At 44.9% G+C, this 17,661-nt stretch overlaps 1 protein-coding gene across 1 annotated transcript in view; it reads left to right on the top strand.

Annotated features, from left to right (window-relative positions):
* Positions 1 to 8,326: 8,326 nt before the first annotated feature.
* hgfa (hepatocyte growth factor a) overlaps positions 8,327 to 17,661 on the top strand; it is a gene marked incomplete at both ends in the record, with an annotated part of 23,615 nt that continues 14,280 nt past the window's right edge. Inside the window, 4 exons of the mRNA XM_083659063.1 lie at positions 8,327 to 8,390; positions 13,442 to 13,622; positions 13,815 to 13,927; positions 14,507 to 14,621. Of these exons, the coding sequence (XP_083515189.1) occupies positions 8,327 to 8,390; positions 13,442 to 13,622; positions 13,815 to 13,927; positions 14,507 to 14,621 (473 nt within the window). The remainder of the gene's footprint in view (positions 8,391 to 13,441; positions 13,623 to 13,814; positions 13,928 to 14,506; positions 14,622 to 17,661) is intronic.

Raw genomic sequence — 17,661 nt, 5'->3', positions numbered from 1 at the left:
GGGTGCGTGCGTGCATGTGGGTGTGTGTGTTTGTGTTTATGTGTGAGTGTGTGTGTATGAAGAGAGGGAAAGAAAGCGAGGAAGAGAAAGCAACTCAGTTGAATCTCAACGTTTGTGGACCAAAAATATGTCCTCCGCTCCAACCACAGGAGTGTTTCCAATGTAAATTTGAACATTTTGGCTAATTTGAAAACATTGTGTTAATCTGAAAATGCAAATAAAACAACTTGGGTTATGGTTAGGCAACTAACACAACGTGGTTAAGGTTAAGGTTATGTTTGGGTTAGGGTTAAATAACAAAAACATTAAATATGAACTATGGTTGAAATGTAAGCCGTTTCTTAATGTCAAGGATCCTTCCTTGGCAGGACTTGTCCTTGGTAGTCACGTCCTACCTCTGCAGGCAAGACTCATTCCTCACATATTGGAAGAGCAAACATTTGGAACAGGCTAGTGAGCGTGCGTGATTGCATCATGGTCTCACCGTCAGATTTCACTGAAGTTTCTAGCTTATTAATAAACAATTTGGCATTAAAACATTTGCTGGCACACTAAGTGATAACATATTCACGAATCATGAATGAAAGAAGATACATTTAAAGTTGTATTGTGCAGCCGGCAATGTTTTGCTGAAAAAAGACCCAGCTGGCAGCAATTTCATTCGTGCGCATAGAATTGTGGGTAATTCACGTGCGCTGAGGATACATGGGCAAATGTCTCTCTCATGCAGTCCTTTGTAGGATTGGGACATCGGAACAGTCCTTTGTAGGATTGGGACATTGGAACAGTCCTTTGTAGGATTGGGACATCGGAACAGTCCTTTGTAGGATTGGGACATTGGAACAGTCCTTTGTAAGATTGGGACATTGGAACAGTCCTTTGTAGGATTGGGACATTGGAACAGTCCTTTGTAGGATTGGGACATTGGAACAGTCCTTTGTAAGATTGGGACATTGGAACAGTCCTTTGTAGGATTGGGACATTGGAACAGTCCTTTGTAGGATTGGGACATTGGAACAGTCCTTTGTAGGATTGGGACATTGGAACAGTCATTTGTAAGATTGGGACATTGGAACAGTACTGTACTTTGTAGGATTGGGACACTGGAACAGTCATTTGTAAGATTGGGACATTGGAACAGTACTTTGTAGGATTGGGACATTGGAACAGTCCTTTGTAGGATTGGGACATTGGAACAGTCCTTTGTAAGATTGGGACATTGGAACAGTCCTTTGTAGGATTGGGACATTGGAACAGTCCTTTGTAAGATTGGGACATTGGAACAGTCATTTGTAAGATTGGGACATTGGAACAGTCATTTGTAAGATTGGGACATTGGAACAGTACTTTGTAGGATTGGGACATTGGAACAGTCCTTTGTAGGATTGGGACATTGGAACAGTCCTTTGTAGGATTGGGACATTGGAACAGTCCTTTGTAGGATTGGGACATTGGAACAGTCCTTTGTAAGATTGGGACATTGGAACAGTCCTTTGTAGGATTGGGACATTGGAACAGTACTTTGTAGGATCGGGACATTGGAACAGTCCTTTGTAAGATTGGGACATTGGAACAGTACTTTGTAGGATTGGGATATTGGAACAGTCCTTTGTAGTATTGGGACATTGGAACAGTACTTTGTAAGATCGGGACATTGGAACAGTCCTTTGTAGGATCGGGACATTGGAACAGTCCTTTGTAGGATTGGGACATTGGAACAGTCCTTTGTAAGATTGGGACATTGGAACAGTCCTTTGTAAGATTGGGACATTGGAACAGTCCTTTGTAAGATTGGGACATTGGAACAGTCCTTTGTAGGATTGGGACATTGGAACAGTACTTTGTAGGATTGGGACATTGGAACAGTCCTTTGTAAGATTGGGACATTGGAACAGTGCTTTGTAGGATTGGGACATTGGAACAGTACTTTGTAGGATCGGGACATTGGAACAGTCCTTTGTAAGATTGGGACATTGGAACAGTACTTTGTAGGATTGGGATATTGGAACAGTCCTTTGTAGGATTGGGACATTGGAACAGTACTTTGTAAGATCGGGACATTGGAACAGTCCTTTGTAGGATCGGGACATTGGAACAGTCCTTTGTAGGATTGGGACATTGGAACAGTCCTTTGTAAGATTGGGACATTGGAACAGTCCTTTGTAAGATTGGGACATTGGAACAGTCCTTTGTAAGATTGGGACATTGGAACAGTCCTTTGTAGGATTGGGACATTGGAACAGTACTTTGTAGGATTGGGACATTGGAACAGTCCTTTGTAAGATTGGGACATTGGAACAGTGCTTTGTAGGATTGGGACATTGGAACAGTACTTTGTAGGATCGGGACATTGGAACAGTCCTTTGTAAGATTGGGACATTGGAACAGTACTTTGTAGGATTGGGATATTGGAACAGTCCTTTGTAGGATTGGGACATTGGAACAGTACTTTGTAAGATCGGGACATTGGAACAGTCCTTTGTAGGATCGGGACATTGGAACAGTCCTTTGTAGGATTGGGACATTGGAACAGTCCTTTGTAAGATTGGGACATTGGAACAGTCCTTTGTAAGATTGGGACATTGGAACAGTCCTTTGTAAGATTGGGACATTGGAACAGTCCTTTGTAGGATTGGGACATTGGAACAGTACTTTGTAGGATTGGGACATTGGAACAGTCCTTTGTAAGATTGGGACATTGGAACAGTCCTTTGTAGGATTTGGACATTAGAACAGTCCTTTGTAGGATTGGGACATTGGAACAGTACTTTGTAGGATTGGGACATTGGAACAGTCCTTTGTAGGATTGGGACATTGGAACAGTACTTTGTAGGATTGGGACATTGGAACAGTACTTTGTAGGATTGGCACATTGGAACAGTACTTTGTAGGATTGGGACATTGGAACAGTACTTTGTAGGATTGGCACATTGGAACAGTACTTTGTAGGATTGGGAGATTGGAACAGTACTTTGTAGGATTGGGACATTGGAACAGTACTTTGTAGGATTGGGACATTGGAACAGTACTTTGTAGGATTGGGACATTGGAACAGTACTTTGTAGGATTGGGACATTGGAACAGTACTTTGTATGATCGGGACATTGGAACAGTCCTTTGTAGGATTGGGACATTGGAACAGTCCTTTGTAAGATTGGGACATTGGAACAGTCCTTTGTAAGATTGGGACATTGGAACAGTCCTTTGTAGGATTGGGACATTGGAACAGTACTTTGTAGGATTGGGACATTGGAACAGTCCTTTGTAAGATTGGGACATTGGAACAGTCCTTTGTAGGATTGGGACATTGGAACAGTCCTTTGTAGGATTGGCACATTGGAACAGTACTTTGTAGGATTGGGACATTGGAACAGTACTTTGTAGGATTGGCACATTGGAACAGTACTTTGTAGGATTGGGACATTGGAACAGTACTTTGTAGGATTGGGACATTGGAACAGTACTTTGTAGGATTGGGACATTGGAACAGTACTTTGTAGGATTGGGACATTGGAACAGTACTTTGTAGGATTGGGACATTGGAACAGTACTTTGTAGGATTGGCACATTGGAACAGTACTTTGTAGGATTGGGACATTGGAACAGTACTTCAGCGGCCTCCGATGATGTAGCATGCTTGAAATTCAGCCAAATGAGGATCCTTCCTTGACATTGAGAAATGGCTGTAGACTTACATGACCACTAGGTCTATAACATTAACCCTATCTAGAAAAAATGTTGATATGTAATATATCTTTGGTTCACAAACTTTTCTTTTTTATGACGTATTTATTCCAAGCCCCAACCCCCCCCCCCCCCCCCCCCCCCCTCTCCCCAATTGTACTTGGCCAATTCCCCTTGCCACGCTGTCCCAGCTGCTTCTTTTCACCCTGACAATGAGGAGTTTCACCGGCAGGACGTAGCACGTACCCCCGGTTCCCCTCCCCCCCGAACAGGCGCCCCGACCGACCAGAGGAGGCACTAGTGCAGAGACCAGGACGAGGACCATCTCCCACCCGCAGACATGGACAATCGTGCCTGTTTCGATGCCCAACCAAGCCGGAGGTAACATGGAGCCTCGAACCTGCGACCCTCGTGCTGGTAGGCAGGGAATCTACTGCACTGGTTTGCAGAAACATAACATGCCAACATTTTATTCTGGGAACTAGACTAGAGAAAGAGTCACAAATACTGAGTGCAAGTCAAGTCCGCTTTTCATAAAGAGAGTGTGCCTGCATGTCCAGAAATGTAGTGTGTATGTGTCTGTCTGTGTGCACTGGAAAGCCATTCTCTCTATTCATGTGTCATATCTAGTTTAATATAAACCAGGTCACAAAGATTATACAGCACACAGACACATTAAACACAACTCTGTCATGATTGGTTCTCTCTTGTCATGACAACAACTATTTTGACATCCTTCTAGTGTTTTCGGCTCAGTCCTCCCTTATTACTGCACTTGGAAAATGCCGGTACAGTAGGATTTAATCAGCAGCGGCTGAGACAAAGCAAAGATATGAGCAGGAGAGTTCTATCTCAGGAACTCCTCGCTGCCAGAAGATCTTTGGAATCCGTGAGGGCCGATCCAAAATCGAGGGAAATGAGCCGGCAATCGGTTTGCTATCTGATGGGAAGTTGCATGTAATTGTTTTCCAAGAAACGGACTATATTGTTACTGGCAGGTGCATATTTGTCAATGGGCCAATTACCCTGATAACATCTTAAGCTAATATTTAATCAAAGTCGTTTTTGCGCCTTGTATATCACTGCGCTACTAACTTTCTCACGCTCTAATTAACAACGCGGCGAAATAAAATGACATTTTGGAATCATCAAAGAGTGTCCTGGGACTTACAGTGAGAAAGAAATCTTGGAAGTCAATACTCCCTTAGCTTTGGTCTGTTATGAATGAGCACTCCGACTCCCAACCTCTCCTCCCTCAATGCATAATCAGCTGTCAAAACTAACTTACTTATCCGAGCCTTGTTAAGCACATGGGACAAGCAGTTCAAAAGGTACCAACCTACAAAATTTTGCTCCAAGACAAGTTTTCTGAGCGTCTGGATTTCTGCTTTGCCCTGACATTGATTGACACTGCCGGTGTGACATGCATTGCCCTGTACGCTGCGCAGTCTGCCTCTATATGCCTGCTGCCTTGGCCTAGAGCTGTGGTTTGCAGCCCCCCCCCCTACCCCCCAAACACACACACACACATAAGCGCACACACACCCCTCTACACCTGCTGTAGCTTTTCTGTGCGCCTTTAAACTAGCGCACACACACACACACACACACACACACCAAAGGGGGGTAAGAGCGGAGCAAAGAGGAATGAAATGACCTGCACGCGTCTTAATGAGAGAGAGGCCGGCCGTCTGGCATTCACCTCAAACCATTTCTCCCTTCTGCTGCTCTCTCTGGAGGCCTTTCAGGCCGCCGCCCCCTCTGCTGCTCTCTCTGGAGGGCTTTCAGGCCGCCGCCCCGTTAACGGCCGAAGTGTGGATTTCCTGTCAAATCAGGGTTAGGGCCCAACAAAAGTCCCGCACCCTGGTACCTAAACGGGATCACTTCCAGCTGCCTCCGACCCACACACACACACACACACACACACACACACACACACACACACACACACACACACACACACACACACACACACACATGCATGCACACACACACATACACACAAAATCTCATTTTGGCATAATATTCCTACAGGGACTTATAGTGTGTCTGTGGTGCTCAATTGTGAGGTTATAGTGACCTTATTGTACTTTATGGTTCTTTTAAACTCCTATTATCACTGTAATATTCCTATAATATTCCTATAGGCTATTATACATAGTTTTATGCCACAGTTTTGCTGCTAAAGGTATAAGACAGACAACCCTGCTTTGCCACAATGCACATACACATTATAAACAGACACACATGCTTATAGAGGTGCTGTGGAATTTGTCCTCTGCGTTCTTCCTCCAGTGCCCAGGGACCGCTGGTGAGACGACGATCTTCTTGCATATTTTTTGTGGGGGTCCATATTGATGTTATATGGAGGAAAACCCCCGGGGAGCACAGGAAGAACATGCAAACTCCACACAGAAAGGCCCTTTCAATGAGATGGTCCACCATGGACGCTGGACACAGAGGGCATCGGGAGACATACAGCCAGTGCCCAGGCGAGAATCGAACCCAGGACCTTTATGCTGTGAGGTGAGAGTGCTACCACTGCGCCATCGTGCCCCCTATTGTATCCTTCTAAAATTTGTGAGAGGAATAGTTCTTTATAGCTGTCAGTCTCAACTGTGGAGTCCCACATGCACATCACACTTGACTTGGCACTGCATTGTCTCCCATAATAACTTTCTCTCCCAGTGGGATCATCTGAATGAGCAGAACAAACACTCCTTCAGTCCCTGCCACAGATTTGTATCTTTGTCATGATGTGACTTTAATATGAGAACTGGCCATCTATGTCATCGCTCAGAGAAAAATGACACTGTGTCATTATTTGGCACAGCAGCATTGCACCAATAAATCCAGATATTCTTGCATTGGTCAGCTCGGTCCATCTTCTGTTGTTTAAGATATCATCACATATTTTGCACTTTGGCAGATAATACTTTTGTGTCTATTTATTGGCGTATTCATCAAAGACCTTGGCCACTTACCACACAGGTTGAGGATATTCCAACTTTTGTCCTGAAATACATGAACCCTAACAGTCAGTATAATGTAATAAATTGAATGGAGCATGATATCAGAAATCCCATAGCCATTAAAGCTTCAGCGCCATGAGTGAGTCCAAAATTGAACTGGGTGTGTGCTATTACGTTATGGATGTTCCCAATTTAATTAAACGTGGCCTTAAGCCTTTTTAGATTCAGCATTACTGTTTAACGTGATAATGTATTACTTCATTGACTCCCTGTGGGAATGAAGGAAGGAAGGAAGTCCCCCCCACCCCCCTCGGGAGGTCAGACTAGAGAGCTGGACCTGAGCTCTTGCTCAAAGACACTTCAGCAGGGTCTTCTGTATGTCGTTTTGAAAATGCACTCGAGTGCAACGTGGTACGTTACGCATTTTGGCAACCGTCTATTCTTCTGGGGACGCAATCACTGCTTTGTGCCAAGTTCCCGTTTTACGCACCGTGCAAATCATGACAATCCCATCTGCGTTTTCAGTTGAGCCAAAGTCATGCGGGCGGAGGGCTGGAGCTGGACTGAGGGAGGCAGAGGAAGGTTCTAAGTCATTTCCATCTTATCATCGGGAGCGTCTGGCTGAGCGCCAGACACGCCGACGCACGGTGCGTCCACTCTACTGACTTTATGGCTCCTCCAGGTCGCACCGTCAGCCCGCTGGCTCTCGCTTCAGTCACTCGATTGTTGTGGAAGCGACATGTGTCCGGTTTGGCAGCACGACCACCCCCTGCTGTTTAGACACACATGGAAACAAACATGCAGTGCGTGTGGCCAGATGGGGACCACAGTGCGGTGAAAGCCGTTTAAAATTGCCCCACAAACTGTGGGCGATACTGCGCTAAAGTACACAGATTTATCCAGAGGAGGACCGGATATACGAAGATTTTGCCTTCGCAATAAAAGTATTTTAAAAATAAAAGTAGGCTCGATGTGGGGGGAAAGTAGGCCTAGCCTATACATTTTTGAGCGTGTAAAAAAAAGTGAGCCAACCATTAAACTATTCCACTACAGTTGGCTCATTCTGGCTGAATGAACGCTGAACGAAGTGTCAGGAACATTTAGCCCAATATTAATTAGCCTAGCCTACCTCCCGTTTTTTAATAGTAGACTACATGCTATATTTTGTGTTTGAGTTTTAACTGTTTATTTTTTGGCGTCCCAATGGCATTTGGCATAGGTTAATATGGCTATGAATATTCCCTGTGAAAGGGACATTGGAGGAAAACTATTGTTATATTCTTAATTTATTACAGAATATCACAATGAAATATATATTTAATTTTGACATACCACCACAACATACCATACCACTTTTAAACAAACGTTAGACTATAGTGTTCCTCAATTATGATTTTATTGTGAAAGGGCCAACCGGAAGTTACACTATTTATTGTCTCTGACTTGACCATGGTGAGGGAGCCCGTGTGACAGATAGGGGCACAAACTCAGCCAAAAGGGGGTTGAACCGAGGACGTCTTGCTTCTTGTAAAGCAGGGGCATCTGTGTTAGGAAGGCAAGGCTTTCCCTGCTCATCACGCACTCTGGACTTAATAAAACCACCGAGTCGGTCGCTCAATTAATTTAAACGCACACCCTCCGGATTATAGCTTTGACCCAAGTTGCTGACCATGAGGACTAACGTGTGGATTTACAAAGCTTTGGTGTGTATTGCGGTCTTTATGGTGGATACAGGTAAGACTAGAACTGTTGGTCTGTGGGCTGTTGGCAGTTTCAATTAGGCAGTCTTAATGCCATATAATCTCTTAAAGTCTTTTTATTCTGTAAACAAGTGGGAGAAATCTGATTCCACTTAGGAAGAACAGAAAAAGAAGATTCAAGAGAATTCTTGAAACAAGTTGATTTGCATTGAAGACAAGTGTAATAATCTCACCCCAGTGGCAGTTTTCGATACAAAAAATGATAGTGAAATTATAGCCTAATTATTGGAATGATTTAGAATTATAGACTAAATAGTAGACTAAAAAGGGGCATTGAATAGACTGGATCGTTATCCAGATGTTTTCACTGTCTAAACTACATCTAGCTAGTTGATGAAAAAAATCTGTTGCACACCTTTCTTCTATAGCCTACTGCACAGTGATCATTCACTTTGATTTGAGATTTTTTTTTTTTCTTTATGCTTTAACTTATTAAGCATTAACTACCCTTAATTAACAGTGAAGTCATGTGTTTAGTTATCATTTACTAATGGTGTTCATCTTAACTAGGTATTAAACGTTATTTAATAGTTTAGGGTCATAATTGTTAATGTTAGGGTAATGTTAACTAGGGGTCAGTTAATGCTTATTAAACATTAACCAATGCTTACTAAGCATCAAGTAATGGTTATTGATGTTTATTAAGCATTAACTAACCATTAATTTAGTGACCCTCATTGTAAAGTGTTACCCGATTGTTAATGTGAGTAATGTTTTATTGCAGAATTGGACTATTAACATTGCTCAAAAGAGTCATCATTATACATTCTCTCATTGTGCTAACATTTAGTAGCCAGTGAAATAGTGAAAATAAAGTAGCCTATTCTTCCTTTTACTTGGGACTTCATTGAACCCCCTCAAGGACCCCTGGAGGTTCCCGGGCCAAACTTTGGGAACCAGCGACCTAGAAACCCGGGCTGAAGAGTTCTGTTTGAAGTACATCTGCTGATCCTACTGCTTTGTCATTAAAAGTTTTATATAGGTCACGGTCATTTCAGTAATAGACACTCGTGCATCTGTGGGACTATAATGCCAGCTACCGGGAGGAGGATGTCGTGCGGCTGCAGCCTCTCTGATAATGTTCCAGCACGTCCTGGGGGTGCAGGGCCATCATTTAAACCAGAGATTGTCCTTGCATCCGCGCTGTTGAGGTGTCCTTGAGCAAGGCACTGAATCCCTTCCAGCTCCAGGGCTGCTGTTCTGTAGCTGACTCTGATCTCTGACCTCCCTGTGGATTGGGGGGGGGGGGGGGGGGGGGTAAAAAGAGAGAGAGAAAGAGGGGGGGCATTCAAGAGTAACATCTGGCTGCTGCTCCACTTTGTGCGCTCTCTGAAGCAGATGTAATGTCTGCGTAATTCCCAGACAGAGGCAGGCACACCTTCAACCTGCTACTTTGCTGTTTTTTCTTTCTTTCAAGGAGATGTTTTTCATTGGATACAATTCTATCCAATCACAGCCTAAAAAGAAACGAACATTTTGCAATTACTATACTTTCATTTCCCCCCTCTGCCTTTACTCATCCAGGGAAATTTGACTAAACACTTGTGCTCTTTATCCAGCAGCTGAACAATGGTCCAGTCCCCCTTCAGACATTCATGCACACCTGCAGCTGCCCGGTACAACCACAGTCTTCTGCTGCTGGCCACTGGGCTGCAGTTGGGGCTTAAGTGCTTTGCTCAAGGGCACCTCAGAGGTATTACTGAGAGAGGGGAGAGCGTTACTCATTCACATTCCCCACCCACATTTTCCCATTCCCAAACTCCCCTCTTTCACCTCTAGGCTGCCGCTGCCTCTTCTCAACTGTCGCCCATTCGCGCTGCTCTCAAACTTGCCCATGGTGGAGCATCTTTTTACGATAGTATTCAACTTCAGCAAATATTGAGGATTTGGAGATAGCAGGAGTCTGACTGGAAGGAGAGGAAGAGACTAAGTGAAATCTAATTGAGCGGCCTGGCCAGACATCAGGGCTGGAACAACAGCGTGATGAGTGCCAGATGTGGTCCGGTGGAGCCCAAACATTAATAACACGTCCTCCCCAAAAAACATTTTCAACCACGAGGACCCTCCAAACGCTCCAGAGTTTACAATATCCTAAGTACACACACAACGTCTTGTGTCGGATCTTGGCACAAGAGCATGTTGCTGTAACTCGGCAGCAGGATATTTTCCTCTGTGATTTATGTCCCACTTGCCCCTAATTATAAAGGGAAAACGATTGTAACTAAACACACAATGTGTCGAAGGATGTTGCTGGAGCTACAGTATAGCCCAAGGAAAGTGCTTGTACAGTAGAGCGCCACTCCAGAAAAGGATGTACTCTAAATTTTCCAGTAGGTAAAAATGAATGATTTGCATCGCAGAAGATTTGGACTTGAAATATGGTTTGTCCTGTTTGTGAACTCCATTGGATCTCATATACTCCTTGGTACTGCTTTTCTGCTACGATACGATTCTTTTTGATGTATTACTTCCAAAGAAATGGTTCCCAACAAAGGCCTATAAATCAAACATGAATTATTGTATGTGCTTGTGCAACTTTCAGACACATTTTTCCAGAAATAGTATAACTCCTGTGTTGGTTGCCAATAACTGAGACTGTACATAAAACTTATTTGGACCAACAGTGGAGTAGAGATGACGAGTGACGATATAGCAGCCCTGGGAAACAGGATCAGATAAGGCTGAAATGTGTTTTGCCCTCTCAAAATGCACGTCCATCTCATTCTTTTTGCTCGAACAAACAAAATGCCACACTAGTAAAACAGCAGGGGGTCAAGTGGGTTCTAATAAGGCTTTCATGACCCTTTAAAGTCAAACCTTTATGGCTCGTGAATGCAGCAAAGCACTTGAAACGGCTTTCGAAGGAGTCACGAATGTCCATTAAAACGAACATAAAACGGTGACATAACAGATACCATTGGGTATAGCTAAAACTGATGTTTTGGAAAAAAAAAGTTATTTCAGCTTGTAAAATATGAGGTATGCCCTCACGAGCATCTACTCCCCAAGTGAAGCAGTGGTGCACATCAGTCTCCTGGATGGACATCATTCTGTCCTCCTGGTCTTCCTCACAGTCCAACAACACCCGCCCCACATGGCACTTAACTTGGTATGAACCGGCCAGGACTGCAGTGCTGGGTCCGTTTGGACCTGGCGTTTGGGCCACCACCTCAGCTTGGCCAGCACAGGTGAAAAGCCCTTTGCCTAAAAAAAAGTTGCTCAAATGAGTTTATCACCAAATAGTAATAATTTCAGTAATGGGACACTTAATTGATCCCTGGAGGCAAATTCTCCTTTCTCTTGCCCCGCTGCACAGGGAGGTCAGGGTCAGATGCACAACAGCCGCCCTGGAGCGATAGGCATCTAATTTGCTTCCTGCTGTGCCAATAGTAGAGACAATCAATAATGCATGCAATAATGCTATTGGTACATCACCACAGTGACGTACCAATAGGATGATGCATTGTCAAACAAGATGGTGCAAACATAATATAGTCAACACTGCTTGGTGGCAGGAGTTGTCCTGCCATTACATGACTTATGCCTGCATGTTTGTAGAGGGAAGTGATTTGAGTGATTTTTAAGTGTCCTTGCTTGGGTTACTTGAATGGCGCTATATAAATCCAAGTTATTATTATAATGGTGGTGTGATGATGATTATTATTAGGGGTTCAGGATACCCTATTATATTTGCTATGTTTATTATTATTTATTTTTGTATTTATTTACAGTGGAATCCGCTTATTCCCAAATCATTCCTATACACATGCTGTTTAAATAATTCACTTATATAGTGATCAATACTCTGCTTGTGTAGTGTGTCACCTGGAGGTCAGTAGTTGACCTGGGCTAATCCATCTCGCGTAAAAGAGTGTAGTCACCTGTAGGTCAGCAGTTCATCAGTGATGTTACTTGACCAATACGTGGTTTTTGGTTAACTCGAGCAATTGGGACATCACTGATGATGTCATAGACTTTGTGGCATCATTGTGATGTCATCAGTGAGTGATGTAATCAGTGATGCAAAGTTGGGCAATTGTGCACTGCGCATGCCAAGGAGCAGAGATGATGTCATAGACACTGATGATGTCACAATGCCATCAGTGATGTCACTTGAGCAGTTGTGGTTTTTGGTTAAACTCGGGCAAATGTGACATCACTGATGATATCATATATTGTGACATCATCATCATAAACCCTTTTGAAGATGAATGGTGGGGCAGTGGTGGCCCAACGGTTAGAGAAGCGAGCTTGTGACGGGAAGGTCGTCGGCTCAATCCCCCGCACCGGCAGGATAAATCTTGGTGGGGAAAATGAAAAGGCAGTGCTTGCCCCTCCCTCATTACCACCACTGAGGTGCCCTTGAGCAAGGCCCTTAACCTCAACTGCTCCAGCGGAGCTGATCAGTGGCCAGCAGATCAGACTGTGGTTGTACTGGTCAGCTTCCAGGTATGAATGTGTGAATGTGAACAGGGCTATCCTGAAAAAGAGAGCATTGCTCTCAGTGAGACTCCCCATGTATAAATAAACCTAAAAAAGAAAAAGAAAAATGGTATTGACATTCTGAATGCTAAACATAACAATAAACATATCCGTAATGCTTTCTAAGAAAAAAAGAAAATTACTCCTAGAAGAAGGCTTACTGGAACAGCATTTTACTGACATTGACTGGCAGAGAGCATGGCTTTCACCACATAGATTCTGTATGATTAAAGAGGTACACATCAAAATTTTGCACCAACAAACCTGTATTTTTCAAAATTTGTAGATGTAGATAACAATATCGGTCATTTCATTGGTGTGGAGTGATAGGGTTATGATTAGTTTATTTGTATATAATTCAAAATGATAAAACACTTCTAAAAACATGGCATCGCGTCTTGTTTCAGTCAGGCGTCCTGTTATTGCAGAGTCAGAGAAGAGACTTGCAAGGCCAACAATTGAATCTTGTAGTCATATTTGCTGTATTTCCGGTGTGCGGAAGAGTGTTTGAGTCTTCTTCTTCTTCTGCTGCTGCTCTGGCAGGCCGCTGTGGGAGGACTCAGCAGACGTTACAGAAGTATGAGAAGACAGAGAGCCACATGCTGGTTTGCACAGACTGCCCTCGGCCCCCTGTGGTGCGAAACAGCCGCTCACAGGAGCACTGTGCCCGCAAGTGCAAGGAGGGCAAGAAGGGGAAAAAGGGCAAGAAATACTTCAACTGCAGGTGAGTGGCAAGTGCAAAGTCACATGCTCTGTCTCTGTTGCCCTCTCCCTCTCACTGGGTATTAGCCTGCCGCCTCTTCTCTAAAATGTCCATATTCCCCTCACTCCTCCTTTCCTGCTGTACAGACATATTTACATATTTTGTTGTTTATCATTCGATCATCTCTCAACTACTTCCCGTCTGCGTCTGCAGGGCCTTCAACTTTCAGAGGCACAACAGGAAATGCCACTTGCTTCCCTTCGACCGCCTCACACCGGGCGTGCAGAAACAAGCCAGCGTCAACTTCACTCTGTATGAAAATAAAGGTAAACTTCGTGGCTTTCCAGGTTGAAAGTCTCTTAAAGGTGACATTATGCAGTCTTGGGGTTTTCGCTCCTAGAATGGAAGTACTCAGGGTTGACGTGGCCTGTGTGTTGGTGATGATGGGTTTCGCTCCTCGTTCTTTTAAACGTCTTTAGTTCCTCTGTTGACACAATAACAGCAACCGCTGTTTAATAGCTCCAGCGGGAAGAGTCGCGCACACAAACATGTAACGGACCAAATGGAGTGTAAACAAAAAACTTTGTTGTTTACAGTCGAAGCGCAAAAGACTCACTCCAGCGCCGGCTGTGGAATTTCTCACTTCAGAATTTACTGCAAAATTTACGGAAACTCTCCCCCGGTGACATTTAATGAACTTCAGAGAGTTGTCTGTTTTGGGAATAACAGACAAGCGAGGACATTCTGAAATGCTTATAAATAAATATATTCCAGGTGGTCAACGCGGCCTGCGCAAATCAAATTAACTGAATTAACGATGTCTAAACTCACATGCAAAGAAGAGAACCTGCATCAAAATGAAAAAATTAATGGGTGTTTTCAAATGCTGGTATGCCCTCACCCAGAGTACATAAGGGAGTGTATCGTCGGCACCAAGGACAACTACAGAGGGAGGAGGTCTTGGACAAAGTCAAACATCACTTGTCAAGCTTGGGCTGATACGAACATCAATGACCACACGTAAGTCCTCCTTTCTTGTCTAACCCCTAAATAGCCCTCACAGCACTGGTGTAGGAGAGCATTCCTTAGCGGAGGGATGGTTACAAATATTCACACATTCTCAACTGAGAGCTCATCGCCTTGCACAAGGGCACTCCAAAAGTTGTTTTCAAGGGAGGAGACAGAGAATGTTAATCATTTGCTTCCCCTGGCCAGATCCCTGCAGATTTGAACCGGCAGCCCTCAAACCCGTCTCCTCTAATCTTCTGGTTAAAGTCACCTTCCTGAATGTTCTTTCTCTGTTTCTCTGCGGCTGATATTGAGCAGGCCCCAGCATCTGATTTATTGACGTTCAGATCATCCCCTTGCACCTTGGGGCTTCAGGGAAGCCGCAGGCTTGGAGACGGTTGGACGCTTGCATGGAGTTAATGCGGATTTCTTTCAGCACATGCATGGATCTCTCCCCAAATGAGGTTGTTTTTCTACTGCTCTGTGGGCCATCAGGTGTCTACGAGCGAAGACGTGTTCTCCCCGGCTCAAATGAAAGGCGAGGGTGGTTCAGTGCCAGCATCTCATTAGCAGTGCTCATTAACTGCAGCAGTCAGGAGGGGGTTGAGTGTAATAAGAGTTTGAGGGGGTGATAGAGAGACAGAGAGACAGAGAGAGAGAGAGAGAGAGAGAGAGAGAGGGAGAGAGTGAGAGACAGAGAGAGACAGAGAGAGAGAGAGAGAGAGAGAGGACTCAAAGATTTATAGACTGAAGTCATGTTCTGTGTGTTCTCCAGCTGAGCTCACAAAGCCACAGACAGACAGGGGGAGAATAGAAGCGCCCCCCGACCCCCCTGATGAAAAGACATAGCAGGGTCAGTCCTGGCTGGGCCTCCCCCTGGACACCTCCTCTCCTCTCCTCTCCTCTCCTCTCCTCTCCTCTCCTCTCCTCTCCTCTCCTCTCCTCTCCTCTCCTCTTCTCTCTTCTCTTCTCCTCTCCTCTCTTCTCCTCTTCTCTCTCCTCTCTTCTCTCCTCCCCTCTCTCCTCTCTCCTCTCCTCTCCTCTCCTCTCCTCCTCTCCTCTCTTCTCCTCTTCTCTCTCCTCTCTTCTCTCCTCCCCCCTCTCCTCTCCTCCTCTCCCTCCTCTCCTCTCCACCTCCTCTCTTCTCCTCTCCTGTCCTCTCCTCTTCTCCTCTCCATCTCTCCTCCTCCCCCCCTCTCTTCTCCTCTCTCCTCTCCTCCTCTCCTCTCCTCTCCATCTCCCCTCCCCTCCTCTCCTCTCCTCTCCTCTCCTCTCCACAGTTCCCCAATCCTCCCTGCTCCTCACATTTGGACCTTCTGTCATCTTTCTGACCCAGAGTTCAAGTCCCTTTCCCTGATGGCAAACATGTCCGACAACGTCGTCCCGGCTTGTCAGCAACTTTCATCTTTCAAAGGGAGCTTTACTTAGGAGAGATTTAGTGCCACAGAGGGGTCGCCTAGCATGAGACTGCCCCCCTGTGGGAGGATTAGCACCATAATGAGCCACGCGCCATTTGAGTTTCACATAACGATGATTTTCCTGCTTGAGCGATCACCGCAGGGCAAGGGGCGATTTCTCACCAGGTTCCTTTCCAGGAATGGAACTTCCACCTGTTGTCTACATTTAGTTGAGTTTGGCCCAGGTCTCTGAAAGACGTGTATTTTGATGCCCGGCTGAACAATTAAATGAGGTGGAATTCACCTTTCGAGGGTTGAGAATGGGAACTTTTGTGTTGTTCCTTTTACAGTATAGTGAATAACAATGTGATCCTTATTGATGCTGTAGGGAATGTCTTTCTTTTCTCTTATCCCCCTCAGGGAGGTCAGAGGTCAGGGTCAGCTGCAGAACAGCAGGGATTCAATGTGTTACTTAAGTGCGGATGCGTCCAGACACCGGGGACACGTTTGGCCCTACACCAGCTCCTCCGTTTGGAGGGCGGGTCCCTAACTACACCACCCTGCTTTTCCCCCTCTTAAGATACATCAAGTCTGTAGATGCCTGCTTTTATACCTATGGCTGATTTATACCTTTGGATGCTGTAACCTTTTAGCGAGAACAAGTTTGCCTCATCATCACCAGGTGCGTGTAGCTATTTTGCGGGACCTGCTTCAGCTCGAGATTCCATCTTTAGTAATATCCAAAATCCAGCCAATATGTTTGTCCAGAAAGCAAAGTGTGTGTGTGTGTGTGTGTGTGTGTGTGTGTGTGTGTGTGTGTGTGTGTGTGTGTGTGTGTGTGTGTGTGTGTGTGTGTGTGTGTGTGTGTGTGTGTGTGTGTGTGTGTGTGTGTGTGTGTGTGTGTGTGTGTGTGTGTGTAGTGTCTGACTGAGCTCTGATGGGAACGGGCTTTGGCAAGGAGATGAATAGCTGGCCAACATCTGTTAGCGCAACATCATTATGGCGAACTTGCTCCCATGCCTCTGCCTTTTTACGGACTCTCACCAGATGCAGCGTTGTGTAAAGAGAGTTGCTAGGCTCCTTGTAATTCCATGTATTGTATAAGGATACTGTATTGTAAATATTGGAGAGAAATATATTGAGTTTGTGAGAGACACTTGATCAAATAAATGTGTTTTGCCTTATAGCGGAGTATGGCTTGGAGGGCGAACAAGTGCTTTGTCTTTCGGCCAAACCCCAAAATACCAATTTCCGTATTCTTGTAGATCTGAGACAATGGGACATGGATATTATTATATCTTTCTGATACACTTTTCTGGGCAAAGGCTATGTCTGTTTCTGGGTATGGAGCATAGGGGCAAGCAAAACAGTGGCTTGGATCCATACCATATTGGACTGAGGATGTATAGATTTACATTACAATGAAGACTTGACTTTGCTTTACCTCCACTCTCCCCCTTCCTCCTTTCTTCTTTTGCAGCCTCTCTCCTCGTCTCCTTTCGGCTAAGTTAGATCCCTGAGATTTCCTCTAGTTCTGGGTTGAATGATGTTGTGCATTAGCGCCGGAGCCCTGCGAAAGCCCCAGGGCACGGAGGGGAGAGCCGAGCAGACTCCCCCAAGAAAAGAGTCATTGGCTGGGGGAGAGCGCTCAGACA

This window comes from Poromitra crassiceps (genome assembly GCF_964638095.1).
Source record: "Poromitra crassiceps genome assembly, chromosome: 2".
NCBI classification, from domain to species: domain Eukaryota; kingdom Metazoa; phylum Chordata; class Actinopteri; order Beryciformes; family Melamphaidae; genus Poromitra; species Poromitra crassiceps.
Note: the sequence above shows the minus strand (reverse complement) of the source record. Positions and strands in the feature narration are given on the sequence as shown.